The 26901-nt window shown below is 43.6% G+C and overlaps 1 protein-coding gene across 1 annotated transcript in view; it reads right to left on the reverse strand.

Moving 5' to 3' along the window:
- Positions 1-25801, reverse strand: part of ITIH5 (inter-alpha-trypsin inhibitor heavy chain 5) — a 49652-nt gene extending 23851 nt beyond the window's left edge. The window contains exons 1-7 of the mRNA XM_040596504.1: positions 25569-25801; positions 21732-21776; positions 17566-17729; positions 16253-16360; positions 14205-14455; positions 5952-6121; positions 5274-5390 (exon numbers count right to left, since the gene is read on the reverse strand). Of these exons, the coding sequence (XP_040452438.1) occupies positions 5274-5390; positions 5952-6121; positions 14205-14455; positions 16253-16360; positions 17566-17729; positions 21732-21776; positions 25569-25688 (975 nt within the window). The 5' untranslated portion in view covers positions 25689-25801. The remainder of the gene's footprint in view (positions 1-5273; positions 5391-5951; positions 6122-14204; positions 14456-16252; positions 16361-17565; positions 17730-21731; positions 21777-25568) is intronic.
- Between the last annotated feature and the right edge of the window lie 1100 nt (positions 25802-26901).

Raw genomic sequence — 26901 nt, forward strand, 5'->3', positions numbered from 1 at the left:
GACAAAGAAAATCCTAGGTTCCCTTAACAGATCTATGACAAAAACACAAATGGAAGCCAAGTCTGGCTTCCACATATTGCTCCAGCAACTGGAAAAATGCAGGGGTTTGTCCTGGAAAGGACTTTTTAAAAATCCCAGATCCATAGCTTCACAGACTTGTATGCATGTGCCAGAGGCTTAAGTGTACTAATAGGCTTTAACGGCTCCGACCAGCCTCACCTGGGGCCTCCACCCACACTCCTCCCCAGTTAAGCTCCAGCCTGAGCCCTCAGTCCTGCCTGAGTCTCAGACCAAGGGTTATGCTGTAGCCGTCTCTATCGCTGTCACAGCTGTGCCTGGTCATAGACCTCAATGACCCTGATCCATGGACTGACTGACTTCCTAGCTTGATTTAGCTCCTTCCTTTTCACTCTGGACTTGTTTGGTGATCACTAGGCTATGTCTGCCCCTAGAGTAGCACCTGTTTTCAGTTCATCCTTTGATGAATTTCAGCAAAATTCCAACTGAAAGCCTTGGTAGAGTTCTCAGTGTCTTCATGGGGTTTCAGTTCAAGCCTCAGCAGCATTTCCGTGCTAAACTCTGCACTTGCCTTTGCATCCCACGTACTCTGAACCCAGTTAAAGGACTGGCCATTTATAGGTGGGCTGGGCTTTTCCTGAGAAATTCTGTCTCTAATTCTGCTGCCTCAACATGGAGAAAATCTGCTGGGGGCACACTGGTTGTTAGTCCCGAGACCAGAAGCAGATGCTCCCTGTCCTGAATACCTGAGGGCATCTTGTTCTGAAGGTTACTTGTTCCTCTGTGGCCCTGTCATTACTTGTAAGTTTTAGGGTTTAGGAAAGGCGGATTATTCTGCTGCATAACAAGTACTTGCATCTTTCTTGGAAGCTGGGCAATTAAAGTCTATATGGATCTGATGTCTGATTTAGTGTAGCAGATCCTATATGCCACATTGACATCTACAAACAGGACTGAGATGGCACTGCTGCTGTTTATTTCTGAGTAGGAGGCAGCTGCATGAGATTCTTCCGCGTTCACAAAGGCTGTTGCCTTCCAACAGAAATGGGAAAGCTGACAAATCTTCTCTCTTCACAGTACCTTTAAACCTGCTAAAGGCTGTAATTAGAATTAGCATTTTTTTCAAAAGTCCCCTGATGATTTCACATTGTTCTCCTGGGCAGCAGACATTATTTGGACTAGTAGTCAATTGACCTGCGGCCAGCTCTGCAGCAACCGGCAGCAGTCAGTGGGGTTTGGAGTGAGAACATCAAGCGTTCAGGTGTTTGTCTGCTCTCTCACCACCCTGAAACTACTCAGAGGGAGCCTGTGTGCTGAAGCATGGAGCTTTAGGGATACGTGCCTATAAGGCACTCAGAAGGGTTCAGACAGTGTGGGTCACAGATCAAGGGTACCGACAGTGTCCCTTGGATGGATGCAGCCAAATAAACTGAAGCACTTGCAAATATGCACCAGGTCCCAGTTTCAGTTGAGTTCCTCTTAGAGCAATTAACCTCAAAGAAAATTACAGTCTGGCACACTACCATTGACAAGTTGCCAGGCTTGCGGTGTGGCCAGCTGTTTAACTGAGTGTATGGGCATTTATTGCCTGTGGGAAAGGTAAGGTGAAACGGATCTGTGGTTGAAACAACTACATCTTACCTCCTGTCTGCAAAATATTTGCAAATCCATCCTTTTGTGGACACATTCATAGCTTGGAACATGCTTGTTCTATAACACTGAACTGCAGGCTGATAAAGGCTCTTTTTCACTGTGTTTAGTGAAGCTGGGGACAATCATCGTAATCACAAGGTGGTGAACCTATAACTGGCCCCTCTTTCTTTTAGTTATTACCAAAGTAAAACTTCTACGTCACCCTCTACCTGGCCCAAGGTACCACAATTTCAGCAGGCCAGACTGCTTGAAGGGGAAATCATTTTGCTTCCCGGTAAACTCTGCAGATATAACCTGTTCCCCAGGGTCTTCTGGCTCCTGTTAAAAGCAACTATTCCACGTGGAGCTTACTGTCTCTTTGCAAATGAAGGAACAAAGCTCATGAGGGCAAACCCACTATTTTCCTTGCCAGTGGGGCAGCAGTAATAACATGCAAAGTCTTGAATACATGAAGAATATTTTTACCATCATGTTCAAGAGTTTTCTCTTCCTGAACTTTTATCTCCCTGCCAGTGCTAGAAGGTGACTGTCACAGAGGCCCATACTCTCAGTGGAGGTTGACTGCTGTAACACGTGGAGTCTGCTAGACATCAACAGAGTTCAGAGGCTGTGAAAACTGCAGGAGGAATATGCATGTTAGCTGATCTTCCCCACAAAGCTAAAACATGTCTCAGTGATGTGAGGGCAATGTCTCAAAGGTCTTAATGATTTTACTTCAGCTGATCAACCAGTCTCACTATCTGTGTTTGCAACTGGGTCTGAACATCTTGTTGCTTCAAAGACTGAGATATCTTAGGAAGGAAAGGGTGGCACAAACAGGTAAAAATTTGTGGAGGAAAAGGAAAACCTTGGGAGACGAAAAGAGAAATTACTCACAATTAGACTGTAGGAAATGTAGGGTGCATGAAATCCTGACCCCATTTGAGTCACTTTGCCATTATCTTCGTGAAGAAAGGTGACAGAAGAGTACAAAATCTCCTTGAGTTACTATAGAAAAGGGTGCACAGTTGATGTTTCTCCTACAACCCTAAACACTGTCCTTTGCCACAGTTACTGCAGCTGACTCACAAGAGCATTCTTTACAAGTGCTGACTGTATTTTTAGCCGATCTTGCATGTGACTTAGTAGAGAGAAATGAGGAAAGACAGGCCCATGGGAATTCCCAGCTCTCTACACATCACCATAGATTAGCACAGCTGCAAGAGTCCAAGAGAAAAGAAGAAAAGGAGGCATTTCCTCTGCTCAGATGTATCCTGCCACCAGGGGATGTGTCTGTAATTTAACAAACATCTTAATAACAACAACACTTGTGTAAAAAGGCCACTGAGCAGACATGATCCATGGCTGTAACTGATCATACATTCTTAGTGTACCAAAAGAAGCATATTACTCAGCCAGACCTAGATTTTGGTCTTTCCTTGACTAATCTATGTGGGAGATTTATGATTTGGGTCATAATTCCATGAAGTTCTATTTTTTGGAGCAGCTGATATCAGAAGAAGACAAGCTCTTCCTGCACGTAGCACTCCTCCATAACATACCATTGGTTCTCCATAAAAAATTACCATACTGAGGTAACAGACAAAAAGTTGGGTATACCCTCAAAAAAGGCTCTGGCTAGACACATCTCTCACTTCAGGCTCAAGAGGCACCTATTTGTAGCTAATTAGCCTGAGATTCATGTACTTTTAGCAGTAGGAGCTGACTAGGCTATGAAGTAGACCCTCAAGGGTTAACAGCCATGTTGTTTCTAGTAAGTATATGAAAAAGAAGCCCTAATACGCTCAGGATGAGAATAAAAGCTTTCATAGTACAAGGCTAATCTGCTGACCCAAGGCACTACTTGCACAGCTCACGCCAGTACCAAAGCCCTTCAGAGTCTTAATCTCCCTGGTTCAGCACTGTGTCGCTGGCTGGCTGCTTTCAGCGTGCAGGACTGGGTGCATTTGTGCAGCATCTGTTTACCCTGCGAGGCAATGCAGACATTTTTCAACAGAAGGATAGCAGAAAGCCAAGAGCCAGGCTCTGTCCACAGGAATTTGTAAAGATTCAAAGGCATCTTCATTCAAGACCTCATTCAGCATAGTACTAGGTATGTTTGTTAACAACTCTGTTTGCTACTCCAGTCACTGGGGAAGGTAATTATGAGTCATAAAAGTCACAGTCCATTTTAGCTCACAGTAGAGATAATTTGATTTAATAGGGAACACAGCTTCTAAATTAAGATTTATGATCACCATTGAAACCAGATAGTAAAGTTTTTAGCAGAGAGAGGAAGGTATATATACCCCCAGTGTCCTTGTTAAAAGACAGAGAACTGTCAGAGAATGACCACGGTCTCCGTTTGTCAAGGACATTTAGGCTAGTGTTGGTGGCCAAGGGAAAAAAAAAAGGCTGTCAAATAACCACACTTTCCAGAAATGTCACCGTGTTCCAGGCAGCAGCTAAGGAGCTTGAATGGACTAATTACATCTCCTTAACTGTCCAAGGTACAAGTCCAAACCACTGGCCTTCAATCGTTCTAGTGGAGTTACAACATCACATCATCCGTACAAGCTGAAACTGCCTCATATTGGTGTCAACCTATGTGGAAAGTGTCATTTGTCACCGTCATTATCTCAGCCATGGTAAGAAAGGAGAAGGTAAAGATGTGGCCATCCAACAGAGAGAAGCCAAGCAACTTCTCTGTATCTCACGCCTGTGGAGCAAGTCTTCAAATGGAAGGAAACAATACTAACCCTGCCAGGACTTTTCTCCTTTTCTGTACAGATATAATAAGATGGAAATTGGATTTAACTCTCCAATGTGAGTGAAGACTTGAGATACATCTGTCAAATCATTCAGAACAAAATTGAAGTCTTAATTCATCTCTGCTTCTAGTTTAGACTGATAATACTGTGTTGAGAGAGCATATTCCCCCGGCATGGTGCCCTTCCAAGCCAGCTACATGGCTCCTGAACTGGAGATGGTTTTCATCTGTCCAGATCAGAGTGTTGAAGAAGCAAAAACATTTAGGCACCAGCCTGAACCATCCATGTCAAAGGTCGATTTTAAGTATCAGTGATGTTGGCTTGGTATGTTGGCTCACGTTAAGATCTGTGCCCTGGAAAAATGTCAGATTTGTGTTGAAAGATATTCTCAAATAGGACAAGTTTAGCTTTCTTTCAACAGAACCCATTGAGTTATACATTGCTAAGGGTTTTGCCAAGGTAACTTAAAGACAGCAGTATCTTCTCTCTGCTGTTAAGCTTGGATACAATGGTCTCCTGAATGCACTTTGTTGGGAATTCTCCCTAATCTGCCTCTTTTCAAACTGCTCAGAATGGAACTGCCCAGGACAATCCTGTCTGCAGCATCCTAGCTCAGTTTTGACAGCACCAGTCTTTTTTACAGAGTGATTAAGTCCTCTGCACTTCTTGTCCCCATCCCAGTCCCACTAACAAGATAACTTCTCATTGCAAGTAAATCATCCACCTTGAGGTGTCTTCAGAGCCTCCTTTCAACTCAGATATAGCAAACGCTTTGCAGAAGAACTCATCTGGTGAGACGAAGTCTGAACCAAGCTCTTTGCAACCAGTCTATAATAAATGCAAGGACCTCACCTGTTTCAGTTTTGTTCCCACCATGGAAGCACTGCTGTCAAGCACAAATACAACGTTCTTTGGCAATGGAGGAAGATCTGTCGGGGCAAAGTAGTGCACGAAATACCCATTAAGAATCTGTGGAAGAGCAAGGAAGTCGGGAATCAAAGGTAGATCATGATGCAATGTTCCACACATATCATTATGGTATGTTTGGTTGGACACACCTGATCCTGCTTTCAAGGTTTGTGCCTACACTGAAGGAAATGAACGCCCCTTGGTACCTCTCTTAATTCTGGTCCCCTGTTTATCCAGACTCAGGGAGCCTACTGAAGCTCTCTGCATCTCCTTCCATGGTGGACATTGGAGTTTCTTTCCAAATGCAGTAAGGATATAATGTATGTACCCAGGGATCAGAACCCCAACATGCATTTGGAGAACTAGCCTTATTTCTAGAAATATATACAGCCAGTATAAAGTGAAGTGTAGATACAAAAGAAATTCAACGAAGTAGGTACCTGTGGTTTTTAAGTCCATCTTGTGGCTGCCAACTGGCTGGTTTTATTTCGGATAGTTCTTACAAGACTAAGAAGCAACCTTCACTTGGAAAGCATTTTCTAGGACATTTGAGCATGAAAGACATTGAACCACCATAAGTACAGTTAATAAAACAGAAAAGACGACCCATGTGTACAGTACCTGAATATCCCCAACACTCAGCTCCCTATTGACATCATATCTAATTATGAAGTCTCCCAAAATGCCATTTCGGGCGATCCTGGTTTGCTCGACAACACTGGGGTTGAATGTAACTTTAGCTAAGGTTTTGGTATGTCCAACTACAGTAGAAGGAGGAGGAGAAACATCACCTGTTGAGATAAAACCACAATATTACAAGTTTTCCCCGTTGTCTTACAGATGTCTAAGAGCAGCACACACAGGATTACCATGCAGTCAGGTCAACTAGCATAGTTACATACTGAGGTTAGATATTCAGCTCACCAGTGATAAGAATGTAATAACCCCTCCCCTCTAATTCTAAACTGAAACCAACATTGCAATGCTATCAGGGATATAAATGTTTAGGCAAAAATCCTGTGCTCACTTCTGCTTGGAGAACCGAACTCAAAGGCTAGATATTTTCTGTAGGATTGTTAATTGTTTTCTGTAAACAACGAACACACAACATTAGACATGCATGTAGTATTCAATCCAGCCAGCTCTAGACGTCTAAAATTCAGATCCTATACCTGAGATCCTGCCAGTCAATGAAAGTATGATTCATGTGACCTGTTTAAACATCTCCTCTAGGATTAGATGAATCATGTTGTAGATTCCTCACTGTTGATTATAAAGAGTTCTTGAAGTTACCTGCTCAGATGTACTGTAGGCATGTGAGCTGGTCAGGATTAACGTGACTAATTGATTGCTTGATCTGACAAGCATCTTATATGTAACGTCTTCATCTGAACAACTCAGCTGACTATGTTCAGCAAAAAGTTATCAGTGTCTTACTGATTGAGACAAAATCCAACACTTGCTAGTGCAGTCATGCAAACTGCATCCCCGCAGTGTAACTCACCCTAATCTCCAGCAGCTGTTCCTGAGGCAATGAAGACAGATGTGCCTTTCAGAAGGCATCTCAGAGAAAGACAATAATTTAGGTCTGAGTCACCCTGAAGGAACCTCTGCTTGTCTTGTTAGCTGTGTTCATTTCCTAAAGTTGAGGGTTATGGCTATTCCTTCTTGTCTCTCTGTGTGGCCAAAATCCCACCTTACTCTTGGTGTGCCAGCTGCTCATTCCCTGTGAAGTCCATAAGGACCCCTACATGAGACTGACCAAAGGTCAGATTTGGCCTTGAACTTTGCCAGATTTTGAGGGGTTTCCCCTTATCCTAACTAGCTATTGAAAACACCAGAACAGTTTCTCAACTGATATTCTTCTGGAGTGCTTCAACTCTCACAGAGATTATTCCAACAGTCCTCTGAGCCATGGAAGTTCTATGATATCTGCTCATGTGCTGATTAAAATTGGTGGCAATGAGCTACTTAATTATACTGGGGAGGAGTGTTCTCAAATCTTTGCCAAAGATGGCCCAAGAAGTCTGTGGTATGGCAGGGAAAAGAAAAGATGGGTGAGATTCAGTTCCAGTTTAGGTGTTCACAATGCAAGCCTGAGCTTATTTTCTAGGATCCCATTATGCTCAGTGGAGATCAGGTCAAGAGTGTCAGGGGAGATTAGGGTATGATACATCTGGCCAGACTTAGACATCTGCTTTAGGATAATTTTAATTATGTGCTATACCCCATTAACAGTACTGATCACAATGACAAGATGCAGGCAGTCCTGGAAGGCTCCTTTCCAGGGATTCCTATAACACCATGTAACGACAAGTGGCATTTCTCCACCTTTGTAAAGTGCTCTGAGCAGCACTGGAGGAATGCAATGTGTCATCTGTATGCAACATCAAACATGATCCACCTCACATCTAGATCCCACAGTGATTTAAAAAACTGAATACATATGAAGGCCATTTAACAAGTAGGAAAGTGGACGTATGGAGTGGTTATCTAACTTACCTGACTTCCTATAGGTCAAAGTCCATAGAAATGCTGGGACTAGGGTTTCTTGTGCATTTATAAAACTATCAGCCAAACCTAAAGTGCTATGTACAATCTAGACTCTTCTAGGCAAAGGAATGAAAGAGTCATAAATCAACATCACTTTAGGATGTGATTTCCGTGGTGGTTTGGCTTTATTTTTATCGCTGTCCTAGGAGTGCCTTTGAACAGACAAAGCACAAGACCATACTACTGAGTCAGGGAAGTTTTCTCATAGGCTCAGCTTCTACTCAAATAAATTATAGTTGGAGGACCTGGAACATGAGACAAACTCATCAACAAAGTCTTGACCAAGAAGTCTGAATGACAGATGTTACTCAATTTCAGTAAAGTCAAGAACTGACTCTGTATCGTGGCTTCTCTGACTGTGCCAATTCCAATCCATTCATCCTGATGGAAACAGAGAGAAAAGTCGCAGCCAGTACACTGAAATCACTTATGGACACTAGTGCTGGATCTTAAAGGAGGTTCATAAAATGATTAACCAGAGCTTTGACATTTTTTTCTAAAATCTGTGTACAGTTCAGATTTCTCCTGTCAAAGAAAAATCATAAATCAATAGCTCTGTAAGATTTTAACTCTATCTTGATTTTTTTTAAAATTTTATAGCTGCCCTTTGATCTGATGAATCGACAGATGTAATATGTTTTTAACACACAATACATCAGATTTGCTTGTGTTTGCCTTCCTGGATTTTCCATCTGTCTTCTCACTTCTAAAATCCCATTTAACTGCCAGTTTGTGGGAAGTATCCATAATTCATAGAAATGGCTTAACAGTTCATTTCTATTTTGTGATCTGTTTGAGGGTTTTGCATTGCTTCTTCTCAACTGCTGAAAAGCAAGCATTGTCCTTGGTTAGGCTGCCTGGCCATACCACATCAGGGTTACCCTCCTTATACCTACTGCACGTATACATCTGTGGCTGTGGCCTTTGGACTTCATATCTGTGTTTCTCTGCCATAGGTACACTGATGGGTGAGCACAATATGCTGCACACCACAACATGAGTGCCAGTCCTACCATTTCTATGGACTCCGACTATCTGAAATTATCTGAGGTAGGTAGGTAGCCACTCCGTGCCTCAGTTTCCCAACCTGTTACATGGGCATAATCACATGTATCCCATCCTGTAAAGCACTGTGGAATCTAGATGGGATCATGTGGATCACATTATATTCCTCTACTACTCCTCAAAACACCCATTAGAGGTAAGAAATGTCATCCCCTGAAACACAGACAGTGCTTTAGGAACTCCTGGAAAGGAGGTTTCCAAGGCTGCCTTTGGAAAGCATATGACATAGCCATTATCAGTGACACAAATAGCTGGGGAAGCTCTCCCGTCTTCTTCATAGCCGTTCATCTCCCGTCTCCAGGATGGAGAGTAAAATCAAAAAACAGTCTGACGGACAAGATCCAAAATACTTTTTTTCCCCTGGAATAATAGAAATCAGGTCTATTAGATACAAGATAATAAATAATAGAAGTTATCAAGTTCATCCCATGTTCACAGACCTAATCCCTTCCTACTTGGTTTTATGACATCGTCTGGAAACAGTCCAGACCTCCATTCACGGGAACTCAGTACCTGCCCTTGCCAGTCCTTTCCAGAGCTTCATTTTTTTTCACTGTTAGACATTTTCAATGTCTAATTAACTTTTTTTCTGGATTACAAACCCATGACTTCTTGTTCTTTCTGTTATTGACACAGAAAGCACAGTATTCTTTCCCTCCTTGCAGTAGCCTTCTGTATATTTAAATGCAGTTACTGTGTTTTCCCCCATGTTTCTTTTTTTAGGCAGCACTTGATATCTGGATTACAATTACTCTCCTCTGTTTATTGGCCCAGTTCTTTTCAGACAAGTGACAGAAAGGAAAATCTATGAGATATTGCAGCGTACAGAGTATGGATGAGCTCCAAAGACCTGAGCTGGTCTGTGCTCATGCTGAGATAATTAACAGGACCTTTAGACAAACTTTCCACCAAATTCAGCTAAAGAAGTAAACAGAGCAGGAAAAAGCATTTTTCATATGAAACTGTAGTCCTTACATGATGAACAGGTAAACCTAAATTATTTTGGGGACTGGAAGAGGCAGGATTAGAGCTCAAATGTTCTTCCTCCACTAACACATGGAAACTTCTAGACAACTGTGACAAGAAATTAAAACCTTTCTGAGCCATATGACTTTGAAGAGAAATAGTAATTCTCAAGCAGCCTAGTGTCTCCCTGCCTAAGTCGATAAGTAGTTCTCATGCCACTGTGCTGGAGCAAACGGATGAGGACAGTCATCACAAAGGATGCTGGGTAGGACGTCATTCAGAAAATGGCTCCATTCTGAGGTCAGCAGAGAAAGCCAGGATCATTGGCCTCAGTGTCTCCTGTTTGGGGATTTGAAGTGACAGAAGACAACACCTGCACATGCCAAAAGATCACTTTCCAAAACTCACATGCCTAATATCTTCCTTTGGGAAAAATACAACTCCCAGATGGAGGTGTGTGCGCAGGAGTCACTGGCAAAGGAAATATCCTGGAAAGACCCTGTCATCACATTGTCTCTGCTCCGTATTCAGAGAGGATGTACACAGGACTTTCCAAGAGTCTCTCTATAGCAAAGCACAGCTTTACTTTTCATAAATCACTGGAAATTTGTGGAACCAAGTCCAGCCTTTTGTCTTGGTCCCTTTCAGCCAAAACCAGGTAGAGCTGGACTCTTCACTGCTTCTGCTCCTACTGCTGTGATTTCTGCACTATTTTATAAATGGCAAAATAAAGAGTGTCCTTTACTCTTTTTCATTAAGGGATAACTTCTGTCTATAGGTCTTTAAGTTTTGTCTGTTCTGTTCATCACAGACTGTATGGATACTAGCAGTTTGGGTGGAGTCAAAAGTGCAAATCCTGAATGACCATTAAACAGAGAAATTGTTTTTCTGCTATGCATGGTACATTGGCTGTATGGATAGCATGTAGAAAGCACCACAAATGTAAGAGGATTTGTCCATGAAATAAAGGCAGATCAGCTTTTCATCCACTTCTGGTCATCTAAACTATCACGGAGGTCTTTTTCATTAGTTTTATTAACAGTGTTTATTGCCACAATAGGTTGGCATTTCGGTTATGGACATCAGAGTACAGAGCAGAGTACAGAGCCGGTGCTGATCATTTGAAGCTGTGGATGATTCCAAAGACAAACACATTTGATTTTCAACTTAATTTGCTTACCCTACACTGGATCTTCAGGAGCTATACTCAGAAATACAATGTAGTTTCTTATCCAGGTCAGTCAGAGTAAAAAAGTATCTAAATGACTTGTGAAGCTACATCACATCCTCAACAATGGTTTCAGGCTGGTGGCACTTTAGACATATTACTCAAAATGCCGTTTAACTGATGACTTGGTGTCACAATACATCTTTCAACCAATACTCTCAAGGCAATTTGTTAATATTTATCAAAATCTGACATCTTACCATTAACCTTGAGATACTATAGACATCTTTGTAGACATAGGAAACTGAGGAAGATTTTTCATGACATATTCAAATTCAAACCAGTCAGGCAGTACCATTTTCAAATGTGCAGGCCTCCATTCCTTATTCAGTCTTTTTTTTGAGTCATGACCTGTCATTTAGGGCACCACAGGTAACACAGTATGGCAGCATCTGGTCTGGCATCCCTTGCTGGCCACTTACTAGATTGCTATCATGCTTTCCAGTCAAGTGATACTGAAGAGTTTTAAGCCACGGGAATTCAAGCAGAGACCAGATACTGTCTTCTTGATGGTTTACTCCCAGTTTGCAGACTGCCAAGCAGCCAGTCTTTAAATTTTAGACTTCCAGTTCACCTGTCTTTCACTTAAAAACACATAGCCTTCCCTGGAGGTCTCACTGGATGTGCAAATCTTGTGCTCTTGGGTCTCTAGGTGTCACATGAGCAAGAAGGCTTTGCAGGGAGGATCTAATGGCTCAGATGTTTTGGGTTTTGAATCAAGCTTGAAAGATGACAGCTGACTGGAATAGAGTGGATTTCCAAGTGAAATGCTCTTTGCCTTGGCCTTGCCCTCCCTAGGAGTGTTCTTGGGATTTGCATGTGTTTAGAAAGGCAGGAAGTTCCTGTTGTCTGCTCTGAGTGTGACTGATCTTGTTGGCGAGAAGAGGTCACAAGCAATAATTCCCTCCTATTCAAAACAAGCTGTCCTTCTCTGTGACTTGCATTAGACCCTTCTGAGACCCTCTGTCAATTTGGGGTTGGGGTGGGGGTGGGGGTGTGTCTTTTTTTTTTCTTCTTTTTTTTGCTCTGGCTGCTGGTAATGTCCTAATCTCATCTTGCTTCAAATCAGAAAGAAGCTCAGCAAACCTACTGAATTCATTAACCCTATACACTCATCTCAGTGGCAGTCACCTGAGTACCAATGAGGACTTGGTCTGACAGAGATACAACCCACTCCCAACTGCCTATGATGGACCTCAAAAGTGTGTTTGGCATTTCAATGTCTTCCATAGCAGTGATTTCACCACAGCTAACAGATTTCACCAACTGTATAGGGCAATTCCAAACAGAAAGGGTCTCTAATTGAATGCTGAGCAAGGATAAAACACAGAGAATCTGAGCTTCAGTTGCATTATCCATCCTGCAGTGGGACATCTATTTTATATACATTTTACTGGCTAGGGAGCATTACGGAATCCTAGAGCTTGGGCCTATTTTCATATGAGCTGTTTAAAATCTAAAGCACGTTGCCAAGAATGCTGACAGATTGCCATTTGGATAGCAAGTTATGAGAGTTTTCCCTGTATGTCATTTATGCCATAGGAATTTCCATACTGCACTAGACCAACAGTGTATCTGCTCTGCTTAGTCTGTCTCTAACATTGATCAATGCCAGATGTTTTGCAGGAAACCATATGCCACTATGCACTATGATACTCCTTGATAGGTGGAAAAGGTTTCCTTCCTCTCCTAATGAGGAGCAGAGCACATTTATCGTGCAGTGCATGGATGTATGGCAGAGGGACTAATTAGCTGTATGAGGCTTGACCCTGAAGCTAGTCCAGGTCACTGAGAGCCTTGATTTCACTGTGATTTGGATGAAATCAGCAGGATCACACTGAACAGTCAGTTTAACTCCAGTTCATATGCTTTAGGAACTTTACCTGGCAGACATGAACAGCTCCATTCATTCTGCTGACATTATGTCACTTGGAGTAACTGAGGTTCAAGTCCCACAAGACTCCGCATCCCACTTCCAGGTCAGACTCTCCCTCTTTTTTTGGTGAGAGTTTCTTGTCAACATGTCAACATGTAGCAATCACAGCATCCTGTGCTCCTCACTGTTAGTTAACTCTGGAAAAAATTACCTTTACGCTGCCTGAACAACGAGTAAGGACAGTCGGGGGTAAAATTAGATACTCAGACCGCACTTCGTGCTTTGACAAAACTTGGATTTTCCTCTTGGAACTTCCCATGTTCTAAAATGCAGGATTTCCTATCTGCCTTGGCATGGAGGGATGGAAAAAACAATTCACTTAAAATAAACAGTTCCCAAGAGATGTGGAGCCAGAAGACAGCCTGCTCAAATGCTGAGCACAAGGCCTGAAGGCCCAGTTCAAAGCTCATAAAGACAATAGCAAACAAAAATACTGTTGAGTTGACTCAGATCAGCCCTATATTCATTAAGCTTCAAAGTTCTCACATACTTATACACACATATCACATACAGTTAGTCATCTATAGGATACAGAATAAAAGCCATTAACTTTTATGATAAGATTGAATTCCCACCACTGAAACATACAGTTCATAATCCTGAAATCCCTCTCCCATTGTAGCCCTTATACCAGCTTCCATGAACCTGGAGATCGCCCTGCCAGTGAATGACAGATCTCTAAATAGGCTGATGGCCTGCAATGCTTAGAGACATGCTCATCACTCAAATGCAGCCACTTCTGGGGTGGAAGGTACCTGTCAAACAGTCAGTGCCGCAGGAGTTAAGAAGGGAAAGTGAAAAATGTATGTTTCTGAATAAAGTCATGGTTTGGATTTCCCAGAACAATTTCTCTAATGAGCTGCTAGCATGCATTTTTCTTGTTGTCTTCAGGAGATGCATCCTCCAGTTTCTAATACAGTCTTGATCTTAGACAATGCTGCTTTAATACAACGTTGGGGTTTTGTTTAATGCCTCATTTGGAGCAGAGGGAAAGCAAATAAAACACCAGCCTACACAATTACCCAAGACTGCCTTGAAGAACTCCCAACACTGCCAGTCCAGTTCCTGAGAAGTGATTAAGGCCCCATGAGTAACAGAACCACGGGTCATAAAACTCTCTCCTTACCTTCAACTTTCCCATTGCCCTTATGCTTGCTGTTCCGAAGGGGAGGCACTTCCAGTGAAACTATGCCTGAGTTCTCCAGGATGTTCACCTCCACTCGTAACCTCCCCACCAGCTGCTGGGGCCGGATGCTGACCGTATACTCATATTTTCCCAGTCGCCTTTGCAAAAGCTCTTCATAATGCAGTAGGAACCTGGCCTGCATCTTGCGAGGAATGAAGACAGAAGCTTTGAATGTCTCATAGCCATTCTCCCTGGAAGGAAAATCCAAAGACACCTTCATACCCAGCACACATCACACACTACCTCCTCCAGTGAACAATGGATCTGGATTTTGTTGTTCCAATGAAAGTATTTCTTATCATTGAATATGTGAAACCAGCAAGAAAGAAAACATCATAATGCTTCTCAAAGCATTGAGCATGTAGAAGGTTTCTACAGGAAGAAAGGTCTTAAAAGACAAGATGACTTCTTGTGGAGAGGTATATGACAGACATGTATGACATGGAGCAGGGTGAGAGGACAGGCTGTCTCTTGGTTTCTTACAGGGAGTCCAGCTACCAAGCACTGATATAATGCCAGGCACTACTATCTGTGAAGGTAAAATAAAAAAGCCACATAAAAAGAATGAAAGCCACATAAAAAGAATGGAAATTTTTAATTCCATGTAGGAGTAACTTCAGAACTCACTGATGTGAGGTTTTATTCTGTCTGAAAATGATAGCCTATTCAGTTCTTCCTGATTATGCATTCATGTCGGAAAAGTGCTGCTATCCCAGGTAACTGGGAATAGGGCAGGATTTTTCAGAGCAGCAAAATCCATCCCATGGTGCATCTTTTTGAGAGACATCTGGGGTAATTTGGGCACCTGGGAAAGTAGCCCACAGTGCTGCTGAAGTGCATGCAGGTGAACATAGATACTTTTAGATCATCAAAGGGACGGGACTTTCTTCCAGTGTTTGGCCAAGAAGACTGAACACAGTCAAGTAACACAACTGCAAAAGGCTTCTTGTGGTGACTAACTTTGCAGTCTTTAAGTTATAACTCATTGAATTTCTGTGTGCCTGTGGTGGCGTGGTACCTCCCCCCTCCCCCCACTTAAGCCATAACCACCAGCGGGGGTTGTGATGGCTGCATCCAGCTTACTCTGGACTTTGGGGGATGGATGGGAACATAGTAGCCAAGGATTGGAATGGTGACCCCGATGTCTTGCTGGTATGCAAATAAGACTATCTGACTTTATAAACAGTGGATAGCCCAGGGCCTGTTGAGCACTCCTGCATGGCAGCAGACTGTATGCCAGGATGTCCCCTTGAGTAGGGAAACCTCTGAAGACTACTCCTCGAGGCTGAGACATTCCTTGCTGCAACAGATTCTCAATAAGTGATTAATAGCATGCTAAACTTTGAAATCTTAGCTAAGTGATATGAAGAATTGATCATGCATATATAATCCTTTAGACGTAAATGGTTGACCAAGTCTGGGACTAGGAGTAGACTGAGCTGCACCTAGACTCTTCTCTGAGAAGGAGTTTAGAATGCAAGGGAATCCTTTCTGAACCTCATAACTCAACAGGACGGTCTCCCTGACAGTTTTGCCTGACCCTGTCCTCTGTACAGCAAATAATCAAACGTACCTTGCCATCTAATCTTGTTAAACCACTGTCACATTTACCATTGAACTTTGTTAACTCACTACTTTATATCAATAAAGTATATTGTTGATTTTCTCTTAGAAGTGAAGTGCATGACTACATCTGCAACAGTGCCTTAATTTTCCTGCCTGTTATTCAGGAAGTAACAAGATTACTTGCCCTCTCTAGTACATCCTGGAGTATCTTGGAAGTTAAAATGTTGTGTAACAAGTTTATAAAAGGCCACATGCAATTTTACATGACTTGGAGTATAGGAATGACACCAGGCAGCACAGATAACATTCTATTTAGGTACTTCTTCCTGTAAATGCATGGATGGGTATGCCAAAGCAGCCAAAATAAATATGGGAGGATAATACATCATTTCCCAGAACACAGCCAAATAAACAACACTTACCTTCCATCTGCAGGGCTTGGAGGTTTCATCTGCCTTGCTTTGTCATCACTGCTGTGTTTCTTTTCTTTCCCTGTGACCTCCCCATAATAGGTCTTGTTGCCAATACTCCTGGAGAGAACAGAGATGTCAGCATGGTAACTCTGCACCCATATACAGCTGTAGAAGGCTTCACAGACTGTGCCCATGTGAATAGGCTAAGTGTGCTGCTGGTGTAACTCCTGGAGTCCACTTGAGTCACTGAGACATGAACCAACTTAGAGGTTCCCTGGCTGGTTATACCAGCAGTGTACTTTTTCAGTCCAGCAGTTTACCTCTCTAAAATGCCAGTTTTTTAGAGTAGGTAATCTCCAAAGCATAAGGATGCAAACCAGAAAGCAAAGCAACTGCCAAAAATCTCAGTGAGTACTTTTTTTTTGTCTGATCTTGGATCCACCATCTGTATCAATACCATGGTGATATTCAGGATGACTGCTCTCAAGTAGCTGCCTCCTGACTAAAATGCTGCTCCCTGGGAATGAGTTACAGGGCCATGGATTCTGTAAGGAAACAGCCCTTAACATAACATTTTGGCTTGCCAATGGCAGAAGACTGTTTTTCCTCCTATTCAGTCCAAACTGAAGCCCTTCTAAAAGAACAGGTCCCTATCTGCTATGATCGGGTCCAAAGTTGTGGGCCCAATATCTACCTGTAGAGAGGATCTGAGCATGACCAAAACAAGCATGTTTTTGAAACCAAAAGCTTAATTTATTCATTAGTGAGTCATTTCAGTATTAGCTTGGTTGCCCTTTACTTGTTTGATTATCCACAGAAAATGATTAGCACCTCCAGCAGCAAGTGAATCTGTCTGCTGGTTGGAGTTGACTCTTCTCCATTAGCAATATGGAGAACCTGGAACAACAAGGAGCTTCTTAGGCACGACAGTCTGTTATGCAAGACAACTAGATTGTGTGCCAGTGTTGCTGAAACTTCAGTTGGAATGGTTTCTGAGAGATACGACAGATTTTTCCAGTTCAGAGAGAGAGGAAAAGAAGGGAGTTGTTAAAAGATACTCAGATGGGAAATAGAGTAACTTTCTTCCCCGTGTACATTGAGGACTTGAATCTTAGCATGCAGTCATCCAAGGACTTGCTTTGTGCTTTGTGGCCATGACCAGTCTCAGATGGAGTATAGCATGTGTGTGGTTTTAATTTTCCCAAAGAAACACAAAAAGGCCTTGATAGAGTCTTGCTGCAGACTAGTTAGTTTTTGAAATTTCAGAGAACTATCTGTGGGATGGGAGAGCCATTGTCCACCCAGCTGTCAACATTACTTACATGGTAAAGTTGGAGATGAAAGCTGGAGCTGGGATCTGCATCTCAAACACACCTTCTCGTGCCTCAGATCCACTGTTCACCATTGTGCACGACACCGTGGTGAAAGCATACCGAGAAATGATTGTGGATCTCACAGTGAATTCAGACATCCGAGGCCTGGTTTCCTGCAGGTATTGAAAGGTTACCTATTAACACTGACAGCTAGAAAACTCACCCCTTCAGTGCTTCAACAGCTTTAATACGTCATACACTCAAGAAAATTACCACCCTATGAGTATTACACTCTGCATGAAAAATGGATTTTTTTCTGTCAACAGCAGACAAGGTGGTCTTGCCCTCAAACATTCAGGTGAGCTGCAAAAGGTAAGTCAGGAACATGGCACTGCCTGTGCTCACACACAAGAGCAAAGGCTACAGTCATTCTCCGGTGTTTGGGAGGGGTAAGAAGGATGAGAGCTCTGATTACGCCAGCCTTTATGCTGTGAAACACACTGATAAAATCCACGTATACCCTAAACTGCACGCTTCAACTATGACAGTGTGAGGAGATGAGGATAAGTTCCTTATGTCCCAGGAAGAGAAGCCCAAAATATGTCTCCATAGGGTCCAGAACTATGTCACAGAACCTGCCCTGTGTACTGTGCATAAGAGCAGATGTAAGACCTCTTGAAAAACTGAGATAACTGTGTATGAAGCAGCACTTTCAAATTCATACAATCAGATCCATAAGTTACATAAACAGAAAAACTGTTGTTAATGGAGTCAACTGAGTCGTCCTCTGCTGAGAATCTATCCTGGATGTCTCAGCCAATGGATGGAGGAGACTTAATAAGAAACACTGACACAGTGACATCTCAAGCAAAATATTTTGAGCCTTTTAGCTCACATTGGATTCCTTCCAGCAGAGAAGCAGCAGAGACTGCAATGAATGACACATGATGTAGCAATGGAAGATGAAAGCCAATTTCTGCTTCTTGGGAATGTGTTTTTGTGCACAAGTCCTGAGTTGGAGCATTTCTCCAGTCTAACGTGTTTTTTGACAGCAATGTCTCCATGGAGCTCAACAGTTTTCTTCCTGGAAGACTTCAGTGTATTTAACTGTAAGCAGGCCATGAAGAAAGAATTCTGTACGTTGCCTTAAAACAGTCAAAAGACCAAACCCTCAAAAGCAAAAGGCAGCTAAAGAGCAAAATACATTGCAAATACAGAGCAATTTCACTAAGCCAAACACAGCAAGACTCTTCCTACTGAAGCTGATAAAAAGTTGCAGCCACATGAGACTTGTCAAGACAAGAACGTGCTTTTCAGCTGCACTTGCAGGCTTTTTTTCTGAGCAAAAATAATTATCACAAATGGCTTAACAAAGGGAGCAAGTGTTTGTGTAAGTATGAAACAAGAACATTTCTGTGGTAGCTGATGGCATCAGAAGCTGTATTTATTACTGAGCAGCCAACTAATCAAGCTGCTGGGCTAGTGAGTTCCAGACAAATGGAAGAATGGGGACCCACTGGAAACAAACACAAAATGGTCAAAAGTCTTGGAATAAAGCCCCACCTGCCTACACTCTCAAGGTTTGGAAAGACTGATAAATGTGTCTCAGGTGACCCTAATCATGATAGATACCTTTAACACCTGGAGAATGTGTGATATGCTTTGTGTCCGTGAGCATCCTGCTTAGCACAGGCTCAACTCACGTGGAGCACAATCACAAGAAGCTCGGACTTCTAGGGTGTGATTCATCTCATAGATTTCAGACAGCTCAGTGCAATGGATCTAGACTAGAGCACATCGGCTCAGATCTAATATCCACCTGCTTAGGCCACTAGTGGCTTTTACTCAACCACTGTTGATTAAAACTAGATCCTGCTGTTCTTAGGACCTTCCCTGATTCATAGGCATTGCTTCCTGGTCTCATTATTCTGAAAGTGGAAAGGATGGGGAGTTTTGATCAGGGGTAGAGTTGTAGGAACATTTTCAGGTATAATGAGCTAATGTTTCATTCAGTCTTCCACATTGCTAATAACCTCTGGCATAGCAAGGGATACATAGGATATCATAACAGAAGCAAAGGAAAAAATCTGAAACTACAGCAAATTCTTTGATTCCAGATCTTCTGCTCTGAATTTCATCATAAGCTGTGAATTTAAACATAGCTGACAGCTCAACAGTGAAAGTGGATCTAACCCTTTGCCTTTTATTTGAGATACGAGTGATTCTGCAGTGACAGATCTGACACTGAATGCAATGATGTATTCACCTGAAGTCAGAAAGTCTTTAGAATATGACAGAGGACATGGACTTGCCCTTGTTGTGACAAGAACATAAGAATGATTGCATTAGGTGAGAACAAAAGCAATTCTAATCCTGTAGCCTATCACTGGCAGAGATCAATAGTACATGCTTAGAGAAGAATGGAAAATTAGTCCAACCTGTTCTGATACTACCCAGAAATATTCTCTCAGTTTTCAGCAATTTGTGGCTGAAGGAACTCCTGAGCCAAAGGTGGCATTTTTGTGCTTAGTAAACCTCTGTGGATTTTTCTTCTATGACTTTACACAGCTGCTTTTTAAATCCATGTAAACTTCTAGCATCCACAACTTGTACCAAGGAGTTCAACAGCTTTATCGTGTTTTATAGTAGGAACTACATCACTTAGGGTTTTTTGCTGAATCTGCTATTTTCTGGCTTCAACTGATCTCTGTCATATCTCTTTATTCCACTGAAGAAACTCCAGTTCTGGTATCCTCACAGACTGAGGAACAGCAAAAAAAAATTAAAAAAAGACATTCAACACCTCTCCTTCCTGGTTGATAGGAGATGCTGTTGGAGAAAGCAAACACTCAATAAGGACATCACATACAACTAAGGATGAAAGAACTGATTAATCTTCCCATCCCTGGAAGGGATCTACCACTCCTTCTATAAAGAAAATCTAAACAGTGGGGGCAGAGGGAGTTTACAAACAGGTTGCTTGGTCGGGCTTGGTGGGCAGCCCATGTTCCAGTCTGCAATTCTTGTACATTCCCTGGAGCTCTTGCACAATCCATCAGCGCCTGATGCTCTCTCTGACTTACAGCTGTGTAAATGCCTGTTTGTTTTCTCCACTTTTTATTAAGGCCTTCAGAAGATGAGAGGCATCACAAAGGGAAAAAAACCAATAATATTATAATATTATTATTACTGTGATTTATTATCCCTATGAAAAACAAACCTAGGGAATGCCAAAGCAGCAGATTAGCACACTGCTATGAGGCAGGTTGGCTGGATGCTTTTTGAAGGTGTCCTGGTTATTACGATGGACTGGGAGCTAAATTTTTCTTGCCAAACAAATTATTTTATGCTTGTTTACATCAAATGTTTGGAAAGACAGAAAAGAGCTGAAGATAAATAAAATACATTCCATGTTTTTACCTTCATCAGTTGCTTTCATCAAAACAAATTAACCGTATCTCAGATTAGAAATAATAAACTGGTAATAAGTCTGAGTTGCTCTCCTTTAGGCTGCTGATTCAAATCTGTCAAAGATCAAAGGGACCAGAAGCTATTAACGTGTGATGGCTGCTCAGTGTGTGAAATGAGTTCCTCCAGTTCTCAACTGGGAAGCCCCCATCCCTCAGAAAAGCCAGAAAAATAACTAGCTGTGAAGAGCAATTTCACTCCCTGTCTCTTCAGCCAAGTTTTGATCTAAGCCGTGCAATTCTCGGTGCAGCAATATAACCAGATCTCACAGATCTGCTGTACATCTAAAGCTTAAGTTCCTGTGCTGAAAGAAGGGTATCGCCTCCCTTGGTTTATTCCTTTCTTCAGTAAATTTCAATACAGAAAACAACAGAGATCCTCAGATTTCAAAGCAAACTCTCCCTTTCTCCTCACATTCAGTGAGATTTCATAAGGCTCACTGTATGGTTAAGGTTTGTAAGACTGAATGTTCTCTCTCTGAATCTGGGGTCAAGAAGATGGACCGGGAAGTACTGGAAGAACCTGTCCCTGCTGCATTGATCAAAATGAAGATTTTTTTTTTTTTTTTTTTAATTTTTTACCTAGAATCTCACTCTACTGTCACCCACTGACATAGTTCATTCCTGGACACAGGGGGACACACACATATAAACACAGAACAAGTGTAATTCCCATGAGGTGAAATAAAGACACAGTGTGATACATACCAGCCTCTGCAAAAATTTGGCCTGTCTTGGAACACGGCGTGCAACCTGCAAAGAGTTAAGGGAGTTAATGGAACCTAGTCAACTTACAGAAGACATGCCACTTGTTTAAATCCAGACATGGATTTGTGACCAATCACCCATGGCCAGGTTCAAATGTTCCTCTGGTTAAAATTAAAACCTGAATTTCTTCTATATTAACAGGCCCACTGATCAAAGCTCAGCAGCGGAATGCAGCTCCTGCAGGCGAGGAGGTACTGTGCATTTTGCAAATGCTACTTATCAAGAGACCCACTATATGAAGACAGGAACCTCAGCCTTTAAGTCCTGGGTGCTGAGTCCTGGCCCTGGAAGTCTGTTCCCTTACAGCTTCCTATGGGGTCACGCAAAGGCTCGGTGTCACTGTCTTTGCCCTGTTGCATGGTATACAGCACATAATGCGAAGGACTGCTAAATGATTCACAATGCTCATCAAATGCCACACAGGGCCCATCTACATCTTCAGGTAAGTAAACCCCAAAGCCCACTGCCAACTCCAGATGTAGTCTTCCTCTGTGCAAGAGTGCTTAGCACTTATCGTGGGTTACAGACAGTGGGCAGGGAGAGGGCTGAGGGCATGACAAGCCCTGCAACCTGAGGCTGTCCTCAGCACAGTGTGGCTGCTTTGAGCTTCAACAGCAAGCAGGTTAACACCTAGCGCCTGAGTGGTGGGGCTTAGCAAGCATAACTCCATTCTGTTGCACCCGTGGACATGCTCCAAGGGAGGACCTGTGTAAATTAATGTTACAGGTTCAGCTTTATTGATATTACCTCAGCAACAGACCTGTTGCCTAAAACTCTCCACAGGTACTATGGATTTATTGTGCGGTGACAGTAAAGCACTAGTTATGTGCAAAAAGGGAATAAAGATATTTAAACTCAGCCACAGATTTCAACATGAAATGAAGTGCTTCATCTATGACAATGCAATCATACTCGTTGTATTGCCCTTCACAACGTATTCTCTGACTTCTTCCCTGCACATGGTGTAAGACTCAGCTTAGCAACATTTCCAAATCAAATCCCTCCCCTAAACAGAGAGTACAAGTCTCTTGTTGATGAGGAAAGCCAAGTGACTTCTTAAAATGTCAGTGAAACTCCAGAGAGCAGAGGAATGCAATTATATTTTTTTACCTGATTTGCCCTTTCTGTTGATTTACACTGAAATAACAGCAGTCCTTGCCAAAGAGGTTATTTTATGTCTGTTTATATCGAGCATTGAAAAGCTCAGGAAAGCCCCAGGGAGAAATTAAAGTCTCCTTCACTAGAATCTTTATTATTTCCTTCTGCATTATTTTAGCCAACATCTTGTAAAATTAGAACCAAGGGAAAACAGCTCTCTTGGGAAATTCTCAATGGAGAGGAGAAGGAGAGGAGAGAGGGGAGAGGGAAGGAAATCTCTCCAATTTAAATTTTGGAAGAAACTTTCTGTCTGGATCTGTTTATCTCAGGCAAGTAAAGCACCTCCATCACTGTAGGTTCTTCAGAACAAGCCCAACAAATGTCTATGAAGTTGGTCCTGCTTGGAGCAGAGGCAGAGATGAGAGATCAGTGGTCGTCAGTGCTTTTTTTCTAAAGGATTACCTTGTGGAAAAAATCCACCTGTTGTCTTGTATGGAATGGTCACGATGGTTTTACTGACTTAATTAGTGAAACTGGAAATTTGGTTACTCGTTTTACTTTTTCCCACCACACACTCATTTTGTTTGTTTTCTTATTTGCATAAGGTGGCTTTTTATGACTCAGCTCCTTCAAAAGCTGCCTTCTAAAGTCTTGAGGATAACCAGTAGACATCAGTGAGTAGCTAAGGATCACCAGGTAACAGTATTCTGTTTGCTAGCATTTCATGACTACTGCCAAAGCACTGCTGCAGGGTTTATGATACTGATCCATCCATTTAACTGTTTTGGATCAGCCGGTTTCACTAGAAACTAATGGAACAATTTCCAAGTTACTATCAACCTTTAGCTTTAAAGCCTTCCAAAGCACTCATTAAAGCCCAGTAATTGCTAGCAGTGACCCCATAGCTGTTGCCCTCTGCTCGTCTTAGCGTAGTATACAGAGAATAAGCTGGGCAGTAGCAACCCAACTACCCATGAAGAGCTGTCCAGAAGAACTACCTCTAGCAACAGTAATAACTAGCAAGCTTGTCAACTACCTTAGCAGAGTGGTCAATCTTTGGATAAGTCAACAGGTAATCCACACTCATTGCAAATACCACAATACTGCAAAGACCTGTGTCTGTATCTGCCTTTGTGTAGGAAGATCCTCGCAGGACGTTACAGTTACACACAGCCCTATGCATTCTCCTGAATCTGTTAGATACTTGTTTATGGTGTAGTATCTTGAGCTAGGGAAGCATCTGCCTGCTTGTAACCTGGCTTATGTTTAGTAGACAGACGTATGGCCTCTTCTGGATCTGGCTGTCCTAGGGAACTAGGTCACCAGCTCTTTTTATACAACCCTGCTTTTCTGTTGGAAGATGCTGCTGCCATTGGTCTGCCAGCAACACAGCTCCTGTGAAAACACCCCCTCATATGCCTGAAGCAAGATCAGCCAGGTTATTTCAACACAGTAAGCCAGTTGCTTCAGCTTTGCAACTGATTTTCCCCCTAAAGCAGGTGAGTGTTCCCAGATAGCACTCCACTGCCAGGATAGTGGTGAAGGTACTCTCTCCCACTTGGACAGGTGGGTCTGCAAGACAATGTTGGTTTGTGGCAGAATTCCCCAACAAGGAATATGTGTTCATAGCAATCCAGATGGACAACAAAGTTGCTGAGGTCCTCACGGTAGAGAGACATGGGCACTTCTGGAGGGAGATTCTTCCCATTTTCCCATTCTAGGTGGGATGAGTGACTGAATGACCAACTCTGAGACAGGTACAGATATATATGAAGAGTCTCACTCTTACCACTTACTATATGGCAGAAGATGCCAAATACAGGCATTTACTGACATTTTAGACACACAAGGGTCTCCAGCAAGGCACAGGTCTTCCACAGATCCTGCACTGTATCTGCCAGTCCCATATGGCTGCTTCAGATACTACAGAGCTTCTCAGATCTGATCAAATTTAGGTAACTGATTGATGCCCTAAGTGACCCAAAGTCACACATGGTATCTGTTACAAACCTGAAGGATGTGAGCACAGATCTGAAGCTCAGCCTTTTAAATCACAGCCTCCCAAACCACTACCCAAACCTTCTTGTTAACTTGCAAAACATTTGTTGCTTTTTCAGCCCCGTTTCCCCTGAAACTCTAAGCCACACAATAACACAGCATAACAGCCCTCACTTGCAGAATATATTTTCTTTCTTTGCTGGTCAAGATTCATTTTACAAGCTGGAATTCATGTGGTTTTTTTCAACCAGCACGAGTTAAAAATCAAGTACGGTAAGACTGAGACCATAGGCAGAAAAACTTTCCTCCGAGCCTGAAATACTCTGAATTGCTCAGACTGGCATGAGGCCAGGACACTGCGTTAACTCCCTTGTCCCTGCGAGATGCCTTGTTAGCACAGCTATGGGGGTGTCAGCTTTGAACCCATCCCCTGGCAGCAGCACCCATCACAGGAGGGTGCCGGGGCTCCCCTGGCTTAGCACCTCCAACAAACCGCCTTGCTCACTAGCAGCAGCCTCCCACAGAGCTGAGCTCCTGCCACAGCCACGGGCATGCTGCAGGGACAGGTGCAATAAACGCGGTTTTAGCAAACTGCCCTGCGTGTGAATAGTGATGGTTAAGAGGGGACAAGCCAGCCCCGGCCACCACATGCTCCCAAACGACAACCGCCTTAAAACCTACTTCTTCCATGATGCTGTAGTCTGCCATCAGCTTCTCTTCCAGGTACCTTGCCATCAGCTCCGAGTCGGGCTGCCCCGCCGAGGTGGAGAAGCCCCAGCAGAGCCACAGCCAAAGGATCATGGTGGAGGGGGAGCTCCGGCTGGGGCTGCAGCCCCACAGGTGAGAGGAGAGCCCCGCTGCCTGCAGCCCTGCCTGCGCAGCCCGACGGCTGCGGGGAAGCTGACAGGAGACAAACCGACCCACCCTTTTCTCCTCCTTCCCAGCTCGGGACCGGCCCCTTTTCTGCTCAGGGTGGCTGCCTGTGCTGCCAGGGGCTGCGGGGAGTCCTTGCAGGGTTTCCATCCTGCAGCTGTTCCCCTCAGCTGGGGGTCCCGTGGGCCACCACCGTGTCCCTCTGGACACCACCCTCCTCCTCAGCCCCTGGCTTGGCCGGTGCAGCGGAGAGGGGTGGCACCAGGGGTCCCTGAGGTGCTGCTGTCTATCGCTTTGGCAGCACCCCAGCCCCATGGCGGCCCTCGGCGCGGGAGGAAGGCCAAGGAGACATTTCTTTCACCTGCCTGGGGTCTGAGGCAGGGCCTAAGATGGCCATTGAGGAGCTGGTGCCCAGTGCCAGGGGGAGCTGGAAGGATGTGCTGGGCTGCTGTGGTGTCTTCTCATGGGGTCAGCCATGGCATCAGGCAGGCCCGAGCAGCTTATGCCACAGTCCGTATTAAAAAGCACCCCCTTAGGGGGCACATCCCAAGGACATGCTTCAAGGCTGGGGCTTTACCAAGGGCTAGTAAAACCCTCTGGTTTCACCCCCTCTGAAGGGACACCTTCTCCTTTTCCGCAGTCTGGAGGACCCTGGTTTGTTTGTGGAAGCTGCCCCCCAGGCCCACCACCCTGGCTCAGGGCAGGGCTCTCTCCGCACCCTCACCCTGGCACCCTGCCTGGCAGCCAGGTGCCTCCCCGCTGGCAAACGCCGCCAAGACCCACTGTACTTTCACCCCTCTCTCATCATCTGGGCTCCATTTCTCAGCTGGGCAAAGCTGAGGGGAGCCTCCCACTCTTCCCTCCAGTTTCCCAGAGGCAGAACCCTCTCCTCCGCCAGCAGCCCCAGGGCCAAGGTGGGCACGGCTGGGCAGGCTGGGTCCCCACCTCACAGCTCCCAGGGATGTTCCTCCAGGCAGGGCTGTGCCAGCTGGCACACACTGGGCATGCCTCATCCCCAGGCATTCGGGAACTTGCACCTACAGCGCTCACCTAACCCCACATCGGATGCATTTACTTCTTTTTTCTATGCCAGCAGTAACTTCTTAAACCCAGCAGATCCAAATTTCCTCTCTTTTTCTTT

This window comes from Falco naumanni, chromosome 5 (genome assembly GCF_017639655.2).
Source record: "Falco naumanni isolate bFalNau1 chromosome 5, bFalNau1.pat, whole genome shotgun sequence".
NCBI lineage: Eukaryota > Metazoa > Chordata > Aves > Falconiformes > Falconidae > Falco > Falco naumanni.